The following is a 26164-nucleotide window of genomic DNA, read 5'->3' as shown; positions in this document are numbered from 1 at the left end:
AGTGCCTGACCACTCTTTCAGAAAAGTAGTATTTCCTGACGTCCAGCCTAAATCTCCCCTGGCACAGCTTGAAGCCATTCCCTCTAGTCCTATCACTGGTTACATGAGAGAAGAGGCTGACCCCCAGCTCACTACAACCTCCCTTCAGGTAGTTATAGAGAGCAATAAGGTCTCCCCTGAGCCTCCTCTTCTGCAGACTGAACAATCCCAGCTCCTTCAGCTGCTCCTCATAAAGCTTGTGCACCAGCTGTGTTTGCCCTCTATTTGTATGAATTCTTTTACTGGCGGTAGCACCATGTGAGCCCATCAGCACTCAGCTGGTCTTTCTCAGTGCTAGATATTTGACAGCCAGCTGTGCAATATAAGGTTGAAGTTACTTTCTGTTTTTCCCCAGGTGGTGGTGACCCTTGGCGACCCAAATGTCACAGCGCCATCCAGTTCTGTTGGACTGACAAATATCACTGTTACCCCCATAACAACGGCAGCTGGAACGCAATTCACAAACCTCCAACCAGTGGCTGTGGGCCACCTGACTGCACCGGAGCGCCAGTTGCAGCTGGACAACTCCATTCTCACTGTAACATTTGATACAGTCAGTGGTTCCGCCATGCTGCACAACCGCCAGAATGACATTCAGATCCAGCCGCAGCCAGAGGCAGCCAATCCTCACTCGGTGGCGCATTTTATAAACCTAACCACCTTGGTGAACTCCATTGCTCCTCTAGGAAACCAGATAACAGAACAGCATCCTCTGACGTGGAGGTCGGTGCCTCAAACTGATGTCTTACAGCCCCCGGCACAGCCAGCGCAGCAGCAGTCAGGACAGCAACAGGTTCAAGCAGAGCAGCAGCAACAGATGTATAGCTACTAATTTATAATTTGAAAATTTGAAGTGGACAGTAGAGACAAAAACACACGGATGTTTGGAAAATTTCTGATAGGATTATTTGCTGGATACCAAACAGAGATGGGAAAGTATTTGTACAATGAAATGTAAGCTAAAATTGGCATCGCACCCTGCAACATCTGTGAGAATCTTGAGGTTCTCACATCATCTCTAAACATTGCAATGTTTTTAAAAAAAAAAAAATCAAAACCAAAACCATCACAAATTTAGTACCCCTGCTAAATTGTACTGTGTATTTTGCACTGTGAATTTGGGGCAGTAAGATTGAGATTTGAGAGGAAGCATCATAATACACCTTAACCAAAGCAGGGAAATTATATGGCACTGGAAAATCAGAAAACCTTTTAGCTATAACATGACACTTCCTTCCAGTCTGTAAACTTTTTATGAAGACCTCATTGACAGTGAGCTGGAATACACTTGTGGTCAGCTGATAGAGACTGAAATGTACACAGAAATGGGCAAAACAATAATTGTTTTCTTTCTCCTTTTGGTCCTTCTAACAACATTGGTATAATAGGTTGAGGCTGGGACATGGGGGTGGGGCTGAGTGTGGTGTGGAAGAAAATAGATCATTTTCACAAGTATTTCCATTTTAGTGATGGGAAGAGCCCTGTACCCCTAATGATGTTAGTGCTACTTGAATCACATAGCTGGTCTAATACTAAAGAACTTCTATGGTCTTCTAGTCAAGTCAGAATCAAACCAGTTATGAACTGAAACAAGAATGTGATACAGTTTTATGTAATTTTAAAAAACTGCTCTTTCAAACTTGCTTTTAGCTAATAGATCCGAAGAGTAATTGGTCCTCTTTGATCAAGTTCAGGATGTGAATTTTTTTTCAATTAGTCTTCTTTCATCGTGTAATAAACATTTGAGAAAGTATTCTTTTTATATATATATACATATATATATATATATGCCTTTGTACTTTACTGTGCATTTCTGGTGAATATTTGTGTGAAAGACACTGTTATCAATATAAGTCATTAATTTTTTCATCCTCCTATTGCCCTGTCTCACAGAAATAATGCATGAATTCTAGTCCGTTCTATTTCCAACTTTCAGAGCCACACACAGTTGTGTGAAATGCAAGACAAAAGAAAGTCTGAAGCATGCTTGGCCACGTGGAGGCAGCATGCCCTAGTGTAGAAGGGGCAAGGTTTGCCTGAATATTGGAGCTGTAAACTAGGGGGTTGGGCAGTCAGTGAGTGACAAACCCGCCCACAGCAGAGGGTTGGAACTGGATGGGCTTTAAAGGTCCCTTCCGACCCAAGCCATTCTGTGGTTGTGATTCTATGAAATACATCAATGCTGATACAACACTTTTGATTCCATTCTCCACATATTGATGTGCATTCTGGTCAGTTGCACGTCAAAAAGACGGTATCTCTTCCACAGATAAGAACGGCTGCTATGAAAAAGAAATTAACTAAAAATGAACAATAACAAAAAATAAATAAAAATAAACAGGTGCTGTCTGGAATCCTGACATCCAAAATTGTCCTACCAGCTGCAGCTGAAGAACAAGTCCTTTCAGGGCTGCAAATTGAGCCAGCCTCAGAACCTTAAGTTTTTTGCCAGGTATAAAGCATCTGCTGTGTTTAACAGTGAAGATAGATTGATGGTTGTAAAAATCCTGTCTGTGCCTATCATATTTATGAAAATGTTGTATGTATTAGCAAAAATATGAGTAGGACTGAGTTTGTCTTTGAAAGTCTGTATTAACATGGACTACCTGACCCCTAAATGATGCCTTAGAATCTCTGCAACAAATCCTTCCAAAGTATAAATGACTGGAAATTAAAGTTAACCTTCCATGGCTTTCCTTGTGCCATATCAACATCTAGAAGCAACACTATGCAAGGCTCTGTGTAAAGCCTAATTGCAACAGAATATGTTGCAATTAGGAAAGGATGTAACAAAGGAGTTTCTGGTGACAGATTTGGTGTCAGAGGAGCAGAGCTACTTTTCTGCAAATATCAACGAGTCTATAAATGTCTCTATGAGAGAGATCTACGTTTGATGGGACAAGAATGCATATCAGAAAACGTCTCTTAGCAGTGCAGAAACAAAAGAATCTTCCATTCCTTAGCCCTTTATATGTCTTCCCCAGATCCTTTTCAAACAACACTCTATAATCGTGTTTTGTTTTTTTTTTTATCTCACAAAAACTAGAGATTGATGCCCCTGTATCATCTGGATTATTCCACCACTGGCTCAGGCCAGGTAACCTTCTCCTCAGCTGTCTTCCCCACAAGCGCAAAATCTATTGGTCATGAGGAAGCTATCTTTTATTTATAAAATGAGTTCCTTATGTACTTGAAACTTTTTTCCTTTTGCTGAGTTTGGTGTGTAATTGGGAAAAGCACATTATAATTTGGAAGGTTGAATGAAAAAAAGAAATGTAGAGGTCCTGGATCGAGTTATTTGTGTAAATAAAAGATGGCTATGATCTTAAAGAAAAAAAACAATACATAAATATATACAAACACGGAGGGTTACAGTACTCCATGTAGTGTTTCTGGAAGATTGGTTTTTTTGTCCATAGATAATTATGCTTTTTTTTGCCTCAGCTGCAGTGATTACAACTATTCTATGTGAATACCACTGACAGTAGTATTCAGAAAGCACTGAAACAGTCTGAGCCATTTTAACATGTAATTGCCTGATTATTTGAAAATGAATGGTGAGTGCAGGTCATCAGATACCTCTCTGATTTCACAAAACCCCTTTATCCCAATATGTGATCCTCTGGTTTTCTGTAGTCTTATACTGACTGTGTCATCCCTCCTGCTCTTCCACAGAATCTGACCCAGGCAAAGCAAAATCTTGCACTTCTGACAGTGAATTAACTAATTATAAAAGGAACAATCTGATTGCACAATAAATGCTTGCATGTTGATGATCATGTGGAAAAGAAATTTCTCTCTTCAGTTTTCTGCTATCCTCAGAATATCTTAAATGATATTCTCCTTAAGGAGAAAAAAAAATGAAGCTCACCTCAAGTAGGCCAGGCAGTAGAAAGTTTTCAAAAAGCTGAGCCTTCCAGAACACTCCTTTCAGAAATAACTTTGACTGCAACCTTTGCTGTGATATCTTACTATCTCTCAGTGTGACTTCATTATTACTACTATTATTAACATCCCTATGAGAACAAAACTGTATGTGGAGTGTGCTGCAACAAGAAAAGTTTCAAAAGAAATAATATTTTTGGAGAAGTTGGAAATTAATTTCTTTTCAGATGGCACTTCCCTTGGAGAACTAGTGAATGCCAGCTGCTCTCCCAGCTAAGCCTTTTGCAAATGAATACCAAAGTTCTACTGACGCTATTTCAACCTGCACAACAAATAAAAATATGTAAGGGATTTGCAATCTAAATTTCATTTGCCAATTTGTTACTAGCCTTTTCATCTATAGGATATGAAGGTTACTTTTTTCAGCCATGTGTTGGAGATTTTGCGTAATGACTGTTCAGTAACAAACTGGAATTATTTTGAGCCAAAGGAGTGATGTGTAGTGCTGTGTACTGTCTTTGTTTATTGGTAAGACTATTATTTAATTGAATGCTGTCTGTGGCACATGGGCTCTGAAGTAAAGGAGCAACAAGGTGCAGAACCCTTCTCTACTAGCGTTTTTCTTCTTTTCTGGTCCTCAATTAATGTATCAGACTTTTTTCCTTGAATCACCTAGATATGCTTCAAAAGCAGTAAGATTAGTACTTACCTCATAGAACTTTGTAACCAAACTATCCCAAAATACACAGGAAAACGGGGTAGTATCCTGAATACATATTCTATAGCTTCTTACTATACTAAATAAAAAACAGAGGAGATTGCATCTTTCTCAGCAGCGGTCTGTGATGAATTTTGTCAGGAAAAGCTACTGTATTAAGTGCCTATAAACTTTTATTTTGAGATGTGTCAATGGAAAAGTATTTTTGCAGAACAGTAGCAGTCAGTTTCTGCATAGACAGCTAAGTTTCTGCACCTTTTTACTGTTTCAGAAATCCTCTGAAATTAAGAACTGGAAAACAGATGAATTTATTTCTAGAACTGATTTTCTTATCAATTTGTCAGAATGATTTACTAGTGCTCTGCACACAAGAAGATGCCTGAATTTCTCACCCAGAAAATTAGGACTGGAAGAAATACTATACAGCCAGGTGATAGTCACGTAAAAACTGTGTAAGTATTACCTGAAAATAGATAAGGAAAATAGCTTTATTGGTATTGCTTTGTGAATTCTTTTTCAGGAATGATATTTCCTTGGTGCTGTTTAGGCTCTTTAAAGTAATACTGTCATTCCTCGTAATTACTGCTGGCCTTTTATGTGTTATCAGTATAGGTATGCATCTTGGATAATCCTTAACCTTTTGTATTTTTGGCATATCTGTTCATGGTGGTTGTGAGTGCATTGGCTTAATGTAGTATAAAGGCAGAAGGAAACATACTGGAGGAGGATACTGCTGATCTGCACCATAATTCACAGCAAAGTTCTGCTCTAAGTAGTTTGGGGCAACGACTGTACAGCAAAGTGACTTTTGTCTGTGAAATCAGCTGCCAAGATTTGTCTTCACGTAAGGAGTTTTGCCACGTAACAAATTCCAAGTTGGCAACAGGACAACAGCAACAAGAAAAGGCATTTCCATAGCATTTGTCATCAGCTCAGAGCGATTTTCTTCAGTGCTACTATCATATCCCCAGTGTAAATGGCAAGAAGGTGTTTTCTTGATGAAAAATGTTGGAACACTTTAGAAAGCAACAATTACTTCATCACACAGTGTAACCATGGTTGGGAAATATGTTTTTTGCTCTGAAATGCTCTGAGAAAGCTGTTCTGGATTTCTTTTCCCTCCTAGGTTCTGAAGAACTACTCTGTGTGGCCACTGCTGCCAGCTACAAAAGGCAGACTTCAGTCTCAGCTGGAATTACCATACAGAGACCCTGCAGTACAGCCTAATGATGGCCGATCTTTGGATCACTTTCCTCGAGTTCAAGCTCACTGTTGCTAAATTTACCTTCCTAAATCAAGCTGAAAGGGGCAGAAGGGGAATCCTTTGAGAGTGGTAGGAAGGTGAGATTCCTCCAAGAGACTTCAGCCTTACTTCTCAAGTTAGGATTTCATCAAAACTGTAGTGCAATGCTGTTGCCTTTGTCTTATCCATGAGCTGTTTTGACCAATTAACGTCTGGCTGGTTATAGTGACTTTAGAACAGCTGATGTCAAAAGCAATCAAAATTACTGAGTTTAGGTATATATTCCATCTAAAGCAGAGTTTTTCAATTCTAATGTCATTTTGCCGTCAGTTGAGCTCTTTATTTTTCTGTTTACAATTAGATTTTGATTCTAGAAAGTTTTGAAGGTGTTTGGTAATTGTAGCAAAAATTAAATAGCTATATATACATATATTAAAAAAAAAAAAAATAGAAATGTAGTATTGGCAGAATGAGAGGTTAAAATTGGCAGACCCAATGGTACTAACTTTCTGCAAGTTTCTGTCTTCTCCTACCCATGTGAATCTAAGGTTCTTGCTGTGACACTGAAACAAGGAGATAAACGCATACTGTGGCTGGTTTGCCAGAACAACCTGCATAAGGTCTGACGAGCTGGTTGTTGTTAATGAAGCCAGATACCAGCTGAGTTCACCTGTCTTCCTCTCAAGCCATGCGCTCATTTTAGTATCTTGTCCCCGCACAGCTGGCAGTTTCCACTGAACTCAAAGAGGAGTGGGCATCTCTGAGCCTTGTACGCACTTACTTCACTGAAAAGAAAGATGAGACCGGGACATGGGAGGCAATAAAATACCCTGGACATATAATTAGATAAAGGCAGAGAAAACACAGACTTAGTGTGCTGTACAAAACTGCATAGTAAGTTCTGGTAGATGCAGTCCTGTTAACTAATTATTAGTGATTACTGTGTTCAGATGATTTTCTCTAGAAGAATCTACAAGTGTAGAGGGGAAAGCATTAATGTGTGCTTAGTTTACCATAAATTAAATGCAAAGGTAAAACACAGTGTGTTATACGCAGGAACATGCAGAAACCAAAATGCAAGATGCACAAATGATAAGAGAACATAGCAGGTTCACATTTCATCACTTCTGGAAAGAGCTATAGCAAGCTTGTGGGCAGAATTTTCTCAAGACTGAATGTCCTTTCTCACGCACAGAAAAGACCTGCTCTGTCATGTATGTGCTGCAACCACGTAAATTTGACATAAGGGGGATTACAGCAGAATAAAGAGGGGTGCTTTGCAATCAAAGAGCCAAACAACAACAACAAAATCAAATGAGCAGATTAAAGGAAAGGGTGGGGAAGTTCTTACCCCAGCTCCTTGCCAAGGAGAGGGAGATTAAAGTAAATAAATAAATAAATAAATAAGGTAACAGCGCGTATGAGCTCTTCTTCCCTTCTTTCCACATCCATGCCTGTGTTAAGACCCGAATGTGAGCTTTCAAAGAATAATTGCTTTTGCCTGCTTGATGTACAAATGGCATCTGTACCCAAAGGCCCTGGTGATCGTACGATGTTCTGCGATACATTTTCAAAATGCATATGGGTAAAGTTGGAGCTATGTGTACAAAGGGTGGGGCTCTTTGGGGGCTGTCTTAGAAAATGAAAACACCTCCATTGCTGTGAAGTCTGCACTGATGCAAACAGAAGGCTTTTGCTGAAGAAGCAGTGGAACCCGTGGACAAAGCACCATTTATAAAGACGGAAAAGAGAAAAGCTCAGATTGCATAATCAGAGAGAAAAATGAGAAACTTTGTCCTGGAGGCAAGTGCATCTATTTCTCATTCACTCTCCTCCCTCTTCCACTACTTTTCCCATGAAACGCATGCAAATCCCAACAGGCAGTAAGTTTTCCTCCAGGCATGATATACCTGTGTGGCTGTTCAGGTAAGGAGTGGGTTGAAGAGAAATAGATATGAGGCGTTTCTGGCTTTAGCCTCGGAAAAAAAAAAAAAAAAAAGTGGCGTTGCAAGATAATTCACTCAACCCTGAGCGCACTTCTAGCTTAGGGACAGCTGCTGTAGTTATACGCTATACACATCGCCTTCTTAATTAACTTCGCCTTCCCTCAGAGAAGCGCACTAGCTCTGAGGGGACGCGACCCTGGCGCCAAAATGGGGGCGGCTGCTGCGCAGGCGCACTCGGCTCTCACACGCGTTCGTACGGACCTGGCGCCGCCGGGCGGTGGGGCTGCTGGTCAGGCGGGGTGGGGCGGCTGAAGGGAGCCCGCTCTCAGGGGCGTAGGGCGAGTCTTGTCACAAGTGTTCTCTTGTATTAGGTTAAAGTGACTGGAATTGTACTCGTGGTAGCGTTTTATCTCGTGTTCCACGTGGGAAGGCGTTCTGCAGCACTCCTGTGGAATTAAATTACAGTCGCAGTTGTTTGGGATGGTGATTGTAGGGCTGTTACTGGATGGTCGTAATGAAAATGTGACAGCTTGTGGCTTCTGGTAAGGTGTCTGCCAGCTGCCACCGTATGTTCTTAAAGTATTCAGTAATTAAAAAAAAAAAAAAGTATAATTTAGGAGGCCATAACCTTTAGTTTTTACAAGGGAAATTTACAACAACTAAAATTTAAGTTCTTCTAAAAATATTAGGTGAGGGTTCCTGGAAGCAAATTGAAGAATTGTGAGTTGATACTACCATCTGAATGGGAACAATGCTTCCATGTAGGAAGATGCACAGAGGACTTCTGTGATCATTTTCCTAAATATTTGGAAGAGTCTCTGTAGCCCCTCCTGAAAGCAGCAGGTTACTTGTGTCCCATCTGCCACGCAGATTACGTTGCAATTTTGAAGATTACTTCCAAACCTTGCTGATGTCTGTAACCTCGCTGCAGACCTTTGTAGCTTTGCTGGTACCCAGCTACATGAAGCACTCAGATGAGGGTGTCCACTTGCTCTTTACTTCAAATCTGATTGCCTTAATCACAGAATGGTTTGGGTTGGAAGGGACCTCACAGCCCAGCCACCCCAACCCCTGCCATGGGCAGGGCTGCCCCCCACCAGCTCAGGCTGCCCAGGGCCCATCCAACCTGGCCTTGAGGGCCTCCAAGGCTGGGGCACCACAGCTTCTCTGGGCAGCTGTGCCAGCGCCTCACCGCCCTCTGGGAAAGAATTTCCTCCTAAGATCTAACCTAAATCTCTTGTAGTTTTAAATTGTTCATCCTAGACCTCGCCTTAGATTTTTCTTGATAAATGTTCATAAAATGGAAAGAGACTGGAAAGGTGATGTCATGAGAACTGAGTATTTTTCCAGTGTTAGGCTCTCAGCAGATGCAATTGTCTAAAATGGATTTTGGAAATTTGTTTTTGACTGGCACAGCGTTTCCCCTTTAGGTGACTGATCTGGTGCTTAAGAATTTCAAGTTGGAAGTAGCGTGTGTACAGATCATTATAGAGAAATGGAAACTTGATTGGTTGTGTGGCGTTTGCCTTATTTGGTTACAGACACAAGTGCTGTTTTATGACTGGGGTTGTATTCTACATCTATCAAATGGTACTAAGTATACTTAAAAGGAAAACAAAAAAAAAAAATCTAATTCTGCAGAAAATTATAGCCAGTCCCTGTGGATGTAATAGCAATAATATACTAGGCTTTTAAATGCAACTATTTTGGCTCTTGTGTATCCTGCTCTTTATTCTTAACGCTATAATCAAGTGTAATTACAGGTGTAGACATTTTAATTAAAGGTGGATGAGTTTTAATTAAAAGTGAAAAATACAGAATTGAACCAACATTAACAATGTTTGTGTGACCAAATCCCAGGAGTATCTTAATATATACCTAAGAAAAGTACTAACTTTTACAAAATTTTCTTGTTGAATCTATGAAGTGCTTTTCTATAATGTTATTTAACGTACAAAGCACACTACTATTGCTATGATTTTGAGATTGTGCCTAACCTGACTGCCACTGAAATTTGCAAGTTTTGCCTACCTCATTATCAGTAGATAGAAGTGATCAGTTTCTCTGCTAAGCTAATCTATGGATCATGAGGCTATTACTTATGTAAGTGTTATTGGTTTTGCCACTGTTGTGGCGCAGTGTTGCAGATTTGCAATTTTTTGTAATGTGTTCCTTTCTTGTGTTTAGAGCAGTACAGGCACTGGTGAAGAAATTGTGAATTTGGGGCAAAGCGTCCCAGAGGGTTGATCACATAGGTCAATTTCTACAGTTACCACACCAAACTGAAATGCATAGGTTCTCAGTTATAGGCGCAGCTCCAGTGATTTGCCAGCATGTCAGCTGCCAAGGACCTTGGTGGAGTTTGTTTTCAAGTGGGAGAATCAGGTGTTTCTAGGGTCAATTAGAAATGTTGTGTTTTTGTTTCTTTTTTTAATTCCTGGGACAGAAATCATTTGTAATAAGCTGTTGATGTGTGTCTCGTGTTTCAATTTGGCCAAATTAATTCCAACTAAAATGGTTTTATCTTGACTGCCTCTTTGTATTCTATACTGGAAATGATTATCCATTCCATTTCTTATTGTGCTATTTTTGTATGAAGTGAACCAAGATGAGTAGCAGCTGTTGTCTTTATTTATTTGTTTATTTATGTGTTATATAATACATATATTTACGTATGCCTATATAATTTTCTTTCTGCTTCTTAGAGGTGTTCTCTCCTGATCAAAAATGGCCCCACAGAGATATGACATTTTAGGGAAGCACTTTCCTTGTCACTGTTGGATTCAGAAGCTTCAGCTTCAGATCCTGTTTTTCTATTACCTATGACTTTGACTTTTTTCATATCAAAGTTGTGATAAAATTAATTTATGACATCAACTATGCTTTTTGATGTTATAAACAAACGTTATTAAGGATGAAAATATGCCCACGCAAGGGAACATCAGTCTGATGCTGCTTTATATATTGTATCCCTCACTTACACACTGTTAGATTAAAGTAAGTGTAACATTTGAATAAATAAACTGCAACAACAGAGTGGAATTATTCTTGTTTCCTGATGGTGATTATAGCCCATGCTTCGTTTTGCTAATCTTCTGTTTACTAACTCTAAAGTTATTTCTAGTTTCCTCTCAGTGTTTCAGCTTGCAGATTATTTATGGCATAGCATATGAACAGGGTGAGTGACTGTTCACCTGTGTGTTACCACTGAGCAGAATGTCCAGAGATATCATTTGTCTCTTCTTGCTTTGCGTTTTGTATATCTAGGCCCAAAAATGCCTTAATTTCTTTCATTATTTTTACTTTACATAAGGAATGACATTAAAAAAAAAAAAAAATCTGTGGGTGAAGTTTATAAAGAGATGATTCTCAGAAAGCATTACTTATGATAACTTTTGGATGGTTTGCATAGTTTGGCTACTTACAATTATGTCTCATAGCTCCTAGAAATTGCTTTTCTTACAGTGATTATTTTAAAGTATCAGGGCTTTTTAATGAATACCAACCAGCCTTTATTTTCATAATGCAATAATTTCATAGTGCAATAATAATCCATATATTTTTAAAAAAATGAAGGAAAACCCCCCAGCCCTCAGGAGACTGATTTTGCTGCATCAGAAAGCACAGTCTTCTGAAAAAAACACACTTTAAAAAGAAAAATTTTCACATTAATTGATTTTATGTTTTCTTTTTCATTTCTGTTAAAGGGCAGCCCATAAATATTTTGACACGAGTTTTTCTTTTTTTTTTAAGTTCCAACTTTGTTGTGAATTTTATTATTTGAAAGAATGTTTCTCAACTCAGTAGGCCTGCTAGACAAGACCCAGCAGGTGGGGTAGGGCACACTGGGAAAGAGGACTGTGAGGGCAGGGAAACCTGCTTACATTTCCCACCCTCCTGCAAATATGTTCCCACAGTTATGAATATAATTCTCCTATACAGCTTTCCCTGTCTCTTTTCATGCCTCCTACTGCGTTAGATTTCATTTCTCCAAAGGTAAAGCTACCACTCCAAGCAACGGCCCTCCAAACTTCTCTCCTATTTATACATAAAGAAATATCCAAGAAAGTTTGAGTAAAAGATTTAAAGAGACAGTGCCAAAAAATAAAGGCAAATGTAATCTCCACGTGGTTACTCTCATGACGAGCGAAGAGAAGCTTTCTTTCCATCATTGTTTAGGTCCATATGTTTAGTTGGTTCACCCTAATATGCCTGCACATTTTGATATACACAGGACCTTGGATCTCTCAGATCATGTTTCGAGCCCTTCAGAGGAAATCAAGAGCTTGCTTCTCCAGGGAGTTATTGTGAAATAGATTGGAATAGGAATTAAAAATGCAGCAGTTTGCTTGCATCAAACCCTTGTGTGAATGCTCTCTTCTGCACAAAGGATGCTTTTAAAAGCATAGTTTAATACAGTCTCCTAAGATTATGATTACAAGCATAATAAACAGTTTCTGTAATTTATATAGATAAATTTATATTTATCTTAAAAAGATAAAACTGTTTAGATTTGAATCAACTATACATTATCTGCAGTGGCAGTAGCAGCTCAGGGAGTTTCATTTGTTTCCCATTTCCCCTGCCCAGTGTTAAAGCCAGATCAATTCTGATGAAACAGATACTGTTAAAGCCAGATCAATTCCTTGTCCCAGTTCAATGTGTTGCTTTAAAAATTTGGGCTAGTGCAGCAAAGGTTAAGGGGTTACATTATTAGAAAATTAGAGAGTTACTTTAAATTGCCACTGATGACAGTATGCAGTTGAACAACACCCTATGCAACTGGAAGAAGGTGCAGTACCCAGCGTACTTTCACTACAGCTGTGGATTTTTGGGGGATGAGGCAGAGCCTATTTAAGATTTAATCCCCCTTGTCATGTAACTACTGGCTGGTGAGGTGCTGTGTCTCTAGCATCTAATGTAGTCTAATAATTGTGTGACCTTCCTCTTTCTGTTGCCCTCATAGCTTCCTGGTGAGCAGGAGCAGGCAGAAGTGAAGGAAAGAGAGATGATGAAAATACACCAAAAAAATGTCTTAACAGGTTCTCCCCAAAGAACAGGTAGCGTTCCCTCAATTAGTCCAGACAGACTTCAGCTACTTGATGGTAGGTCTAAATTCAGGGCCTGTTTTGTGTGGGATACTGCAGAATATTCTACATTTTTGTAATTGATGTAATTTTCTTTGGGTTGGGGTGAGTTAATTAAATGTTACTGCAACATTTACTGGTGTCTCTTTGGTTTCTGAAAACACTTAATTCTGTGCTCCCGTCAGTTGATTTCCTTCCAAAACTCTCTTGCCTTCTCCATGCTTCCTGTTGTTTTTTTAGGTTACTTCTCCAGAGTGATTCTATCAACATGTTGTTCATCATGCTTACGCTGCTGAGGAAAAAACTGTTACAGTTCAGAAGAACGCTCTTCATTGCCACTGGAAAGGCAGTTCATTTAAAAAAACCTCAATTTTGAAATAAGTTTCTCTGCAGCATTTATTATTAACGCCGTAGTAAATATTACATAGGAACTTGTGAGATCTTCAGATATTTTTTCATCTATCTTAAATAATTGTGGAAACACTTCTGTTATATAGGATCTATGGTTTAGGTAGAATAGTTTATCACCCAAGGGACTGAATGCACTCAGCTCCCAGTTAGTTGAAACTTAGAAAGGTCATCACTGAACAAGGCCGGGTTTCTCCATAATTCATCCTGTGAGTCTTGGTTTGTGCCATTCAAACAGACTTTTCATTTGTATCCTACCGGTCAGGACCATGAATATTTCCCTCACGTTAATCTTTGATGGTGAGCTTACTCACTGCTTTCCATCATCTCTTTCCTTCAAATCAAGAGAAGAGCACCTGTTGCCATTCTAGTTTTTCTCAGCTCTGTGGTGAGAAAGAACAATTTTATTATGTTGTCTGTGTTGCTAGCTACCTCTTGTGTTGAAATTACTGTCGTGGCTTCAAAGCTGATGTTCTGCCCTTGGCTCTGTTGTAGAAGCTGCATTCCATTGACAGTCTTTCATAGCAGATGCCTTTATTGTTTGAGTAAGGGCTGAAGTATGGGCTGCGATTTGATGTACGTGCCATTCAGCTTCAGATTCACAAGGTGGGTGGGCAGAAGCTCTCAAGAAGACTTTGTGCTGAAGAATAACAAGACAATTTGTTGGACTCTGGTCCTGGAACAAATTTCATTCTGTATTGTGTCAATAAGGTTCAGATTTGATTGGAATCCTCTTTGTGATCCCCACAGATCTTTTCAATTTATAGGTTAAAGTTACATTTTGAATGAAGTATTCACTGCAGTGATGGCAAAATCCAGTCAGCAGATGTAAGGCAGTATCAACTTGTTTCCTTTCTATGTTGAGATCAACTGATGACAGATACACTTTTTTTTTTTCTTTTCTTTTTTTTTTTTTTTTGGCAGGGGAACTCACTCTAGTAGCCTGATAGTGTAGAATCTGTAGTCCTTAGAGGAGAGAAAATATCACATCTGTGCAACTGAACGTTATGATTCCAACATGCTGTTGAATGTCCAGTAATGATCTTATTTCCTCATTGTTGGCAAGGTGAAGTTTTAGGATTTCCTTTATCTTTGATGAAGAGCCTAGTGTTCCATCCCTTTACTCAGCATGTCAATCTGAAACTCAGAAGTCCTTTCCAGGAAGTTAGTGTGGATGTGGATTGTTTTCAGCCCTATTATGCTGTGGAGGGAAAGCCCCCATAAGTAATAGAAATGCATCTACTTGGTTGAATTAAGTAGGTGAGTCCTATCAAGTTATTTTTGTTTTAATTTCTGAGACCTAAAGATATCCAACCTATCATTGAGTTTGACTCACTTGGTTACCATTTTCATGCATCATCCGCAAAAGAACATCTCGTATTTTCTTAATTCTTGTTCCTGAATTTGAATTTAGTCTCTTACCTCAGGACTTCGGGTCCAGGCTATTATTTCACCTCCCTAAAAAAAGTGGTTTTCTGCATGGCTGTTATCTTTGCTAGGTAGATGAGAGTCTTGTGGCTACTTATGTGATGTGGTAGGGTTTTCCTTCACATCCTTCTGATGTTTTCTGCTGAAAATACTTCTCGAGCTTCATTTATAGTAGCACATTAACCTACTAGGCCCTCATGTGTCACATGTCAGTAGCTGGTGTTGTAGGATTGTGCTCTTAAGGCTTGTTCTTCATCCCAATTCAAGAGATCTGAGGATGTAGCTTGTTATGTACAAGGATTGTTTGGTGGATAGCTGATTGCTTTTGGCTAGCCACTACGTAAATGTGTATGTAAAGACAGAAAATGTGAAGATTTAAAAAAAAGAGAGAGATCAGTAAGCAGTTATTTGACATATATTCACTACCCCACCTTGTTCTCCTGTTTCTCTGATGCAGGACCAGCAGAAATAGTAATGAGTTTTGTTCTTCTACTTTATGAACATATGGGTGGAGTAAAAAGCTTTGACACGTGAGGGTGAAAAGTATAAAGCATGCCCTCTGCAAATTCAAAGCTAAAATTTTCCTAAGAAGGACACACAGACAACATATCTTGAAATCAGTTGTGATTACTGACAAGTAATCTGACTTTGGCATAGATATTTGTGTGGTTAAGTGTCACATTATGTCTGACAGTCTGATTTTTTTTCCAGGAAAGGTTTTACTTTGGGTTTCTAAAAATGTTACAGTAAAGAATAAATATGTAATAACTTCTGTTATTTCTATGCAATAAATAGTATATATAGCACATATACTTATGTGCTTTTTTTTTGTTTGTTTCTGTTAGACTACTTAGGAATATTTAAAAGGAAGCACAAGATATGGGATCTCTTATGAACCCACATGCAAGAAGTTGCAGTATGTCCTACTTGTGGAGGATTACTGAAGTGAAAACCTCCACTATATCTAGGCTTGGGATTACAGAATCTCTGCAACTAATCCCAATGACATTTTAACTACTTTCAGATCAAAAGACATGTTTTTCTCTTTAGCTTTTCTTTTTTCAGTAAGTATTTTCTCCACCAGAACACTAACTACCTCAGTCAGCTGTCTACTGATTGGCATACCTTCCTGTGTGCTAAAGAGAATCTTTTTTTTTTTTTTAATCTTTTTTTTCTGTTTTTAACTAGTTGGAATATGTTTAGAAGTTGCAGGTACTTTGGTGATGGAAAGCAAAAGGACTCTGAGTAATTGAAGAAGAATTGACTCAAATTTCAAGCTGTTAGTGTTCTGAACAAATTGTTATCTGAGAACGAAATTAAGTTACTGATAAACAATCCTTTTCATTAAGTCTCAACTAAGTTTTCCTCTGAAAAATATTCATAATGAAAAAGAATACTGAAATAGTCTAAATGTGGTGATAGTTTATTCACAAAACTGACAGCTACGGGTTATTAATTAATATATCTTTCATAAGTTACTTGTATTGCCACTAAACAATTTCTACAGGTTTAAATTCAGAACAAATGTTTGTTTGCCAGAACTGTCACAAACATTTTGCCCATGAAAGGCTGCAATGTGATCACATGAGGGGACACGGTAAGTGAGAGCTTTTTAAAATAAATCATGGTTTTCTCAAGGTTACCTTACACAGAAGAGCTTTTGATAAACCATGATTACTAAGGTATCGTTACATCAAGTAAGAAAATTAATAGACAGAACTAGGGCAACTGAGTTACAAACAATGGAAAGTAAGAATTTCACTGCCAGTCCCTTGAAGCATAGGAGCTCCCTTTTCCATTTCTTCTGATCAAGAAACTTAAGGGGTTTTTCAGTGTGAGCTTTTCTATTTTGCAGTAGTTCCCTGAACAGATGCTTACTCTTCATTTGCATCTTTGTTTACTTGCTTTCCCAACTGGCAGAATGGTTAAAGCCAAAGCAGTGTCTTAGCTTGGGCTGCAACTCTGCTGGCTTTGCAGCACATAGTCAGCTTCACTCAAATGGAACAGTCCTCCTCTGACCTAACCACAATCTCCCCAAGGTCCCCAAATTATTCCCACAGGTTATACTACAACAGCTATGACTTGCTGGGAAAGAATCCTACAGCATCTAAGCACAAGGAAACGTGATATTGCTCTTGGACATACAGGAAATGCAGAAGCCAAAAGGTGGGTGGGTCTTTGCTTTGGGAACAGGAATACTTGAACCATGTAGACAGACCTGGGTACCAGTTATTTAGGTTGTATAAACATAGAATAGCTTTGTGCAGACTTGCTCAGTCACAGTAGATTCTACTTTCTAGCTGCATTCATAAAGAAAACATGGTTTTTCACTGTCTGCAAATCAGTGCATTGATGTTTAACAAGTATGCATTTAATTTGGTGCTTACTGTGAGCTACCAGGACTAAGCATTTAATTTGCATTTAAATGCTTTTATACTTGACATGCATCTGATTTAACATATCTTAATTTTTATATTTTATGTTGTAAAATAGAATTTTTTCTTTGTTTCCTGTTTTAGTCCTTTAGCTAGAAATTGGAAAGAAATACTTCTTATTTTTATTAGCTAATGAAGCAGTTGAAATATGCTGAGGTTTTTCTTTTAAATTAAAACATAACGTTTTAAAATAGAGTTGATATAGAAAATAAAGCTTGCGATTAATAGAACTGTTTGTTTCTGCTCCCTCTGGCTACATCTAAACCTTTGTGAACTATACAAGGAGCCTGGCTAACATCGTTCCCTGGTAACTCAGACTGTGTTCTACTTGTACAGCCCGGGAAAATCACAGGGTTGCTAGACCTAGGAAGAAGGATGAGGTGTTGCTCTGTCATGTCCCGGTAAGCCACTGTGAACCAGCTACAACGTGAACTTGGCTGAGGAAGCTGTGAAGCAATTCTTGATCCAACTGTTTAAGCACAACCTAAATCCCTTCAGACATTAGAGCCAGTTACTTTCTCAGTTCATGATTCAGCTTTCTTTACAAATTCTGGCAGCATACATATGCCAGTGCAGATTGCCAATGCAGACGTGGCATTTTCAGATTCTTACACCAGTATTTCATAATAGCTTTCTGGTAATAGATAATTATTGAAATTTCCTTTAAAAGTGTTTGCCTACCTCTAAGAAATAAGTGTGAAATAAGTTGTTATGCGAACACAAATGCTGCAGGTATTCTGAAACTGCTCCCTACATGGAAACATTTACATGCCAGGCAACTAGGTAAACTGTCGGGTACTGCCCTTTCAAGAGACTGTTGAATATCAGTGATTCAGTTTTAAATATTAAGTTATTCCAGACTAATTTTACAGAAGAAGCTACTTATTTTAGAAAGGGGAAAAAAAAAAAATCTTTCTAGTTTAAGGTAAATGATGAGGAAAAGTGTCTATGCAAGGAATAATTCCAGAGTAGTTAGAACAAGTCCTTCATTTTTTTTACATGACCATTTCAACTGCATGTTTTTCACTGGCCACCTGCTAAGCACTGATCTGATTATAAAATAAGGCAATGTTTCAAGGTCTTACATATAACAGATTTTATCTAAATCCCAAACTTCTCTACTGAGACTCTTCCTATGACATTCATCAAGTTCCTGATTCATTTGCAGCAAAGCAAGCACTTGTTCAGCTTAAGGTGTTACAGTCCTGCCTGCCAACCTGCCAGAGGTTCTCCCCTGTTCCAAAGTCAGCAGACCCAGCCCGTGCCTCAGCCAGTGCAGTTCAAAGTCTGTCAGCTTAGCAACCACCTACCATTATTATGCCTTAAGCAAAAATATCCGAATGTGAAATGGGGAGGCGGAGGACAGACACATACTCCTTCTGCCACCTTATAAAAGAGTGGTAATACTTTAATCATTAAAAGTAGATTTGCCAGTGCTTGTCTGTCAGAAGGCCTCCAGACAACATGCACCTTTTAGGAATTCTCCCAAAGTGCTAAAGGCAAGACTATAATCATCCTTTTGTTAGAGCCTAGAGAGTGAAATGTGATCCTCTACGCCTCTTTCCCTTACCTTTTTGGAAAGTAACTTCAAACACCATAAGATTATATATGCATGTAAAAGATTATAAGACTGACTATTATTCAACTATTCTCTCTATTGTATCTGCATTCCAATTTTACCTCATTTCTTTCTCTGTACATTTGATTCCCAAATTACTAGAATGTTACTTTTTAATATGAGCTTTTAATATATATATATATATTTCTCTCATATGGAGGAGTCTCATATGGACGGAGTATCCTGATGAAGTTGTGTCACAGAACTGAAAGTTTCTTTCTGTAGCTAACTCTGTAACATATCCTCTTTGTAATATGGTATGCACAAATGTCTTCTCACTGGAAACACGGATCTGATTCTGATGCTGTAATAAATGTGCTTTCCATTGTCATCTCTATGACAGCAGGTAAGAAAATGCAAGGCTTGTAGCAATACCCTCAGCTAACCCTAAGTTAGTGTCTTACATAGGAGTTCATTAAGATAAGAAAACTTTTCAGCTGCTAAAATAGTCAGCTTTTCAATTCAGAAATCTAATAGATTTATCTGCTGTTCATCTGCCTTCATATGTTGAAATGTAGTTCAGTAGTGAAATAGGATTGATTTATTAAAGGTGACTTTTCTTGACAAAAATTTTTGCACTATAAAATGTTCACCAGGACAAGATGTGCAGCAGTAATGCCTAAAACTGTGGGTTTTGCCATTCCAAATGACTGTTCGCCATTTGTTCAGAGAGTCTCAGTCTTCTCTTTGGAATTATTTTTCTGTCACAAGTTCACTGTAACACGTAAAGTCTTGGTTGCTGACTTTTCTATGGTGCCTTCTTTTCTGCTTTCACAATATGATGCCAAAGAGCAGAAAAATTATAACCAAGCAAACAAAAAAGTAGCACTGTGATGTGACAGACCAGATTGCACATGCAATCGTATGTATAACTTTTATGTAAACCTTCTGCCAGAGAAAATGAGTGATCTTATCTTAGTATGCTGAGAGTGGGATAAAGTGAACAAATATTTAGGTACTTTTGTGTTCACATCGTGGGAGAACACAAGGAAATAATCTGAATTTCTGGACCAAAAATAATGAAATGACTGCTAAGTAGTGGAAAAGAATATTCTTTATGTGAACAGAAAGAGATGATGATGCCTTGCAACTTGGTTGTGGAAAAATCTCCTAGATTCAGGCAAGGTATGGATGTGTGGGAAGAAAGAGGGAATGGAAAATGAAATAGAAAGCACATCAAAGAGCTGTCTGTATTATCCCCTTTTTGCAGATGGAAAAACTGAGTTAGAGAAATGATTTACAGATATTCCGCTTTCACTTGTCATTTTCAGAGCCAAAAATTACTACCTCCCAGTGCTAAACATTAACCACAAGAGTACTTCTCTGTACTATCCCTATCTGTTATTTGTTTTACTTTGTTTTGAGTTTTAAGAATGCCTATGATCTGCATAAACATGTTGAAACGCACAGTGATTCAGATGCCTACAGCTGTGATGTTGAAGGATGTGGTTTTACTTCATGGACTTTACAAACTTGGAGACAGCACTACAAGAGAGCACATGTGGTGAGTATATTAAATAGTAGAATAAAATATATTGCTCTAAATGATCCTAAAGCTTCACATTTACATGCGTTTAGTTTCATGTGAATGAAAGAAATCTTTCATTTTTCCATCAAATCAAGTATTTGTTTGCACATTTTTCTAGGACTTTTACAAGCCTTATGCAAATACCTGATTCATCCTTACCTATATATATATATGTAACAACATGCCAATCTTAATCTAAAACTCAAAACATTGGATTAATATATATTAGCTTTCTCCTCAGGTTGGTGCTGTACCGTTAGACCCAATATAGAGAAACTATAATAGAGAAACTATCAAGTGTGTAAAGGTTACATCACTTTTAGACAGGTGAGTCTGATTAAAATTAAAAATGCAGCTTTACATTAAAAATATAGCTTTAGCTGTAATCATTTGTGCACACTTCTTGGCTCTTTCTACTTTCCAAGTTATGATCACTGTATTGTAAACTGAATATATTTTAGTGGAAGCTATATTGTCACACTGGTATTGAATATACATCTTCAGTGCTGAAAGCCATGCAGAAATTTATATGTTCACTGGGATTCCTTAATCAGATAAACTTGCCTAAAAAGTATATTTTAAACTTTTTAGGAAGCTAACTTCAGTAAGGTTTTTTAGCTAGATAGTGTGGTTTTACCCTTTTTAACAAAGGAGTAAATGACTCCAACACCATTTCTTTCCAAGAGTAATGGTATTCTAAAATCTAAATGCCGCATCTCAGAAATACTTCTCCTGGAGTTATACATTGACCTTCATCTCTGAAAAGCACATAAATTCAGCAGTCATTCTCGTTTCAGATATGTTACCAACAGATTCTTGTTCAGATCATAAAGAAACTCTTCTTTTTTCTTTTTAGGTTTTGTATAAGAGATTCAGATATTGAACTAAAGGCTGTCTGAAGCTTGGTTCAGCTTTAGACAGACTGTGAAACACTGTGAAACAATTCACTTCTTAGATTTTGCTGTCATTATGGAAAACCTAATGTAAAGGTGGCTTAAATTTTCTTGTTTTTATAGCTTTTACTATTGGGAAAATCTTGCAATTCTAGATTCTTTTAAGAACATTTACTGACCTTTTAATTATATCTACTGAGGAAAGAAACTGCATAAATGTATCAAAAGCTTCTGTAGTACAAACAAGCTGTACTCTCCATTTTGGCACAAGAAAATTCAGTAAATAAAATGTAATTACAAATAGGTGTCTCAAATAGGTGTTCAGTCGTGTATTTGATGAGCTTATTAGAGTCCTGATGCAGTCAGTTCTCTTCACATTGAGCATTTTTTGTTTTAATGCAATATAATAAATAGCAATCTGATTCATCTTTTAATTGCTGACAATTCCAATTTTGGCAATCTAATGAGAGGTTATTCTTATTTTCTTCCATAAATACTATGTCAGTAACTTGTATTTTTAGTATGTTCTATTCTATTCCTTTAGGTTTAACAAAGAAGGTGAGGGTCACATGAGTTTAAATTTAGCAATATATAACGCAATCCCAGGTTTAGGTCAGACTCCTGATAACAAGATGATAATAAATAAGTCTTCAATATGACAAAATAGTTGTGGAAGAGAAGACGATGACTCTTGTGAAAGACACCTCAACAGTGGAAGCACTTTACACACAACTTCAGCCATGGTCACAAGGTACTGGGGAAAATATTCTTGTAGGACCAGAGATTTCTATACTACATGAGGAGGTAGTATTCAGTCAGCTGGAAGACTGATTGACAGTATATTAGTTATTACCAGCCAGCATCCCTTGAGGAGCCAAAGGTAATCTCTGGGAGTGGATTGCTCTGCTGCCAGCAAACAGGAGCTTTCAAGGCAAGGCCCTTCATAACATGGTGGATGGTGTGATTACCATGGCTTCCTGAATGCTCGTTTCCTTACCTGAACAAACCTGCACCTGTTGAGTCCCCAGCCAACAAGAACAGAATATCAAACAGACTGGAAATAGTTTGAACAAAAATCAAAGTGAGCTTGCCATGTAACTACAAAGCAATCAGTGATTATGGGACACTTTTATCTGGGACTGTGCATCTTCTGTAGAAAGCTGTCTCTGCTGAATGCACCCTTAGCTGCCTGCAGCTGTTGCATGTGAGTACTATGGGGACAGGCTAGGCCCGTGTGCTGGGCTGGAGGAAAGGATAAGACTCCTTCCCTCTCAACCACACAGCTGGAAGAGCTCCCACACCGGCTGGTAGGAGGGGGTGAGGTGGTGGCATCAGAATAGGGCTTGTTACACTTGTACATGAATGCTCTGAGGGGGCTGGGTGCAGTTCCTGCTCCATTTGCTGTTCCGAGGAGTGTGGAGGGAGAGCCAGCAGAAGGCTTTATGCCATTTGTGACATTCTCACTATGAATGGGAGAGGAGCCTGAAGTCATGTCTCTGACAGCGTGTGCCCATGTTCAGAGAGCAGTGCTCACTGCTGCTTCAGTCTAACCACCCAGAGCAGGCTGTCTGCAATGTTAGGCCATCTGGGCAAGAGAGTGAAAATCAGCGTAAGGTCTCTGTCACCCATACAGGCAGATTTAAAATAGTGGCAGTAAAAATTTCCTCCCCCAGCCATCCACCTTGTTACTGCCTGGAAAGTTTCTGCTCTGCAAGCAGCTGAGATCTTCGTGCTTGCCTTTTAGTATTATTAAATATGCCTGGCTGTAATTTGTGGCAATTCAGCTGATGTTTCAAGAGCAGTTGAGCCATCTTTGTGGAGAGCGCAGACCAGACAGATGTGGGAGGTAACCTGATTTTAATCTGCCTTTGTGCATGAATCAGAGACCCAACATTTTTAATTCTTTACAATACAGGTAAAACTGACTCACGTGTCTCTGGGCAAAGAATAGGCACTACTGTAGCCTCTGGGATTTCCCCTGCTAAATATCAAAGGCCTGCAACAAACAGCAGAGGTGTTAATGCTTCCCAAAGAAAGAATCGTTTATAATGGAAAGTATTAGTCAACCAAAATGCAGATCTTTTATAATAGTTTACCAAAAGCCTCTAATCCTTTATCCAACAATTTACTCCTTTGGGCAGTTGCCTATGCCTGCCTGATTTGGAGTTTGCTGCGTTGCAGGTATCAGGGCTAATTTACACAAAGCCTATTCAGGACCTGGGCTTTCCTGTGACAAGTTTAAGCATGCACGGTTTTGAGCTGTGGAACCACAGTTAAAGGGCAGGATATATGTAAGCCCATCAGATGTATTTTGGAAGACAAAAATCAATGGTGGGGTCAGATACAGAAGGTTGATCTGATTAATGATTAATGGCAACTTATTTTGAAAATCACATCTTAAAGCAGTTGTTCTCATGCTGGTTAGTGTCACACTATAAAGCCTTATCCCACTGCTGCTTAGGTGCCCCCAGCACAGGAAGAACGTGGAGCTCTTGGAGTGGGCCCAGAGGAGGGCCACTAAGAAGATCAGAGGGCTGGAGCACATCCTCTAAGAAGAAAGGTTGATTGTTTAGCTTGGAGAAGAGAAGGTTCCATGGAGACCTCACTGTGGCCTTCCAGTACTTGAAGGGAGCATATAAACAGGAAGGGGAATGGCTGTTTACGAGGGTGAATAGTGATAGTACAAGGGGGAATGGTTTTAAACTGAAACAGGGAAGGTTTAGGTTAGATATTAGAAAGAAGTTTTTCACACAGAGGGTGGTGACACACTGGAACAGGTTGCCCAAGGAGGCTGTGGATGCCCCATCCCTGGAGGCATTCAAGGCCAGGCTGGATGTGGCTCTGGGCAGCCTGGTCTGCTGGTTGGAGACCCTGCACATAGCAGGGGAGTTGAAACTGGATGATCATTGTGGTCCTTTTCAACCCAGGCCGTTCTATGATTCTATGATGATTCATTACTACTCAGTGTTAGCTCTCACACAAAGGCCTTAGGAAGCTAAAAAGTGAAACTTTCTCCTTCACTGAATTTAGAGTTTGCATTCATCCGTGGTTTGGATACAAAGGCTGTGTTAGCCTCATTGTATTTACTAGGCAATAATGTGTGACAATGGATTTCAAAGTTATTTTTTTGGGTTTTTTTTTTTTGTTTTCAAGCTTTATGTTAACATTTTGGTGTTACATTAGCACTCCAAGGTTTGGATATCGAAAGCAAAATAAAATACTGATCTCAGTGAACGTTGTTGAAAATAGCTTTTTTTTTCTTTCCCTGTGAGTTTGATACCAATTTATGCATTTTTCATGTGGTTATTTTTACTCTAATGAACGTATCCAAAACTATTCAGTTTGGAAAACTAGTTTTTAGGTTCTGCCTTAGTTCCACCGTCATTCTGGAGATACTTTCACAGCCACACGAGTGCTATTGCCAGCAGAGCCCATAGAGGGTGCCTTGAACGCATATGTATTCCGTGCTTCCCAGTAGATAGCTCTGAGAAGCAAGGAGTATGTGGGACCTGGCTTGAAAAACAACTCCTTCCCGTGCACATCAGGCATGAGGTGGACGTGAGTCATGAGGGACTCGTTCACATGGAGCCAGGATATCAGATAAGGCGAGCTGGCATGAGTCTGCTGGAATATGAAGAGCAGCGCAACGCATCACTGCGGGTCTGGCACGGGACCATTGTGGATGTCAGTGGCAGCGGCCTGGCTCTGGCTTTGCAGAGCATGAAGGAGCCAGCTTGGCTGGCTGACAAAGAAACCCTTTGATGATGACCTAGGAGATGGTGCCCTGCAGCACACCTAGCAGCAGGGAAAAATGTACCTGAAAAATGATGGTGTCTGCCAAGAGGCAGAGCAAGATCCAGCTTGAGGAAGTCATGCAGAACACCTTTTTTGTTCTCTGGGGTTTCAGAAAGAAGATGTAAAACTAGGCATTGTTAGCACCACAGAAACAACTCTTCTTCATTGCTTACACTAATGTGATCTTTATTTTTAATAATTTTTATTGTGTTTTGATGCTTTTTCAAGCTCTCTACTGTTATAAACAGACTTGCTAATGAGATATACATACAACTGATGCTGTTTAATCCTTCTCATTTAACAGCCTGAAGTCAGGGCTTTGTATTATATCCTTACAAAGGAACGTTAACAAAAATAGTTCAGTGGTTCCTAACAAAGCAGTTAGAAAAGCATAGTATTTTTCCTTGCAAAAAAATCCTCCAAGCTGGATCATTAGTCAGCTCTATTATTTTGCACCTGCTTTAAAGTATAGCATTTGGGAGAGGAGTGTTTGGCCCAATCTGTATTTTTGGCATGTAATTTAAAATCAGTAAGACATGTCAAAAGCCCTTTGCAAAGCCTCCCTAAAGCCCTGAAACCATAATTTTCTTACTAGATCCCACGAAATATAGCATACGTTCTGTTACTCTCTGTCACTGTTCTTTAAGTGAGCAGTTGTGCTGTAAATGAGATCAGCAAGGAATTCCATACGCTGAGTTCACCGCTGCATCTGCTGCCATGTGTAACCGTGCCCCTTTCACCACCTTCTTCAAAGGTGATTTCCTTTCTACCCCCCTGTATGTTGACATCAGTGGTAACTCAGGCCAGCTTAAAGTCAGTCTGCACACTAATAAGGGAGTGGTGGTTTGGCTTTCTGTTGTTCGTTGTTTTTTCTTTTTTCTTTTTTAAGTGAGATCATTGAGCTGATTCAGTTACTCTTCAACCATGTGAACGCCAGCACCAATATGAAAGAGGGGATAGCAAACCTCCTTCAGCAAGATGCCATTTCAGATTGGCTTAAGCCAACTACAGCACTGCACCACTTCTGTATAAAAATGTTAAAACACAGCTTAGAGGTTTACAGTCTGAGTGAACAGATGGATTTTTTATCTTTTGGAAAGTTACAAATCAGTGCTCCTTTGTACCAGCTTTGAAGCTGTTA

The 26164-nt window shown here is 39.0% G+C and overlaps 1 protein-coding gene and 1 pseudogene across 11 annotated transcripts in view; both read left to right on the top strand.

Moving 5' to 3' along the window:
• PRDM15 (PR/SET domain 15) overlaps positions 1-14207 on the top strand; it is a 46074-nt gene extending 31867 nt beyond the window's left edge. For 8 of the 11 annotated variants that reach the window (XM_031612740.2, XM_090122802.1, XM_090122790.1 and 5 more), the window contains one exon: positions 395-8598. In XM_031612740.2, the coding sequence (XP_031468600.2) occupies positions 395-871 (477 nt within the window). In that variant the 3' untranslated portion in view covers positions 872-8598. Of the gene's footprint in view, positions 1-394; positions 8599-12797 lie in introns of those variants that run through there. The other 3 variants (XR_016459292.1, XR_016459301.1, XR_016459296.1) reach the window with 3 other exon arrangements.
• On the top strand, positions 8039-24991 carry LOC149919949 (histone H4 transcription factor-like; annotated as a pseudogene).
• The last annotated feature ends 1173 nt before the right edge of the window (positions 24992-26164 follow it).

Source organism: Phasianus colchicus, chromosome 1 (assembly GCF_987193195.1).
Source record: "Phasianus colchicus chromosome 1, bPhaCol1.hap1.1, whole genome shotgun sequence".
NCBI lineage: Eukaryota > Metazoa > Chordata > Aves > Galliformes > Phasianidae > Phasianus > Phasianus colchicus.
This window is presented reverse-complemented; position numbering and strand designations above follow the sequence as displayed.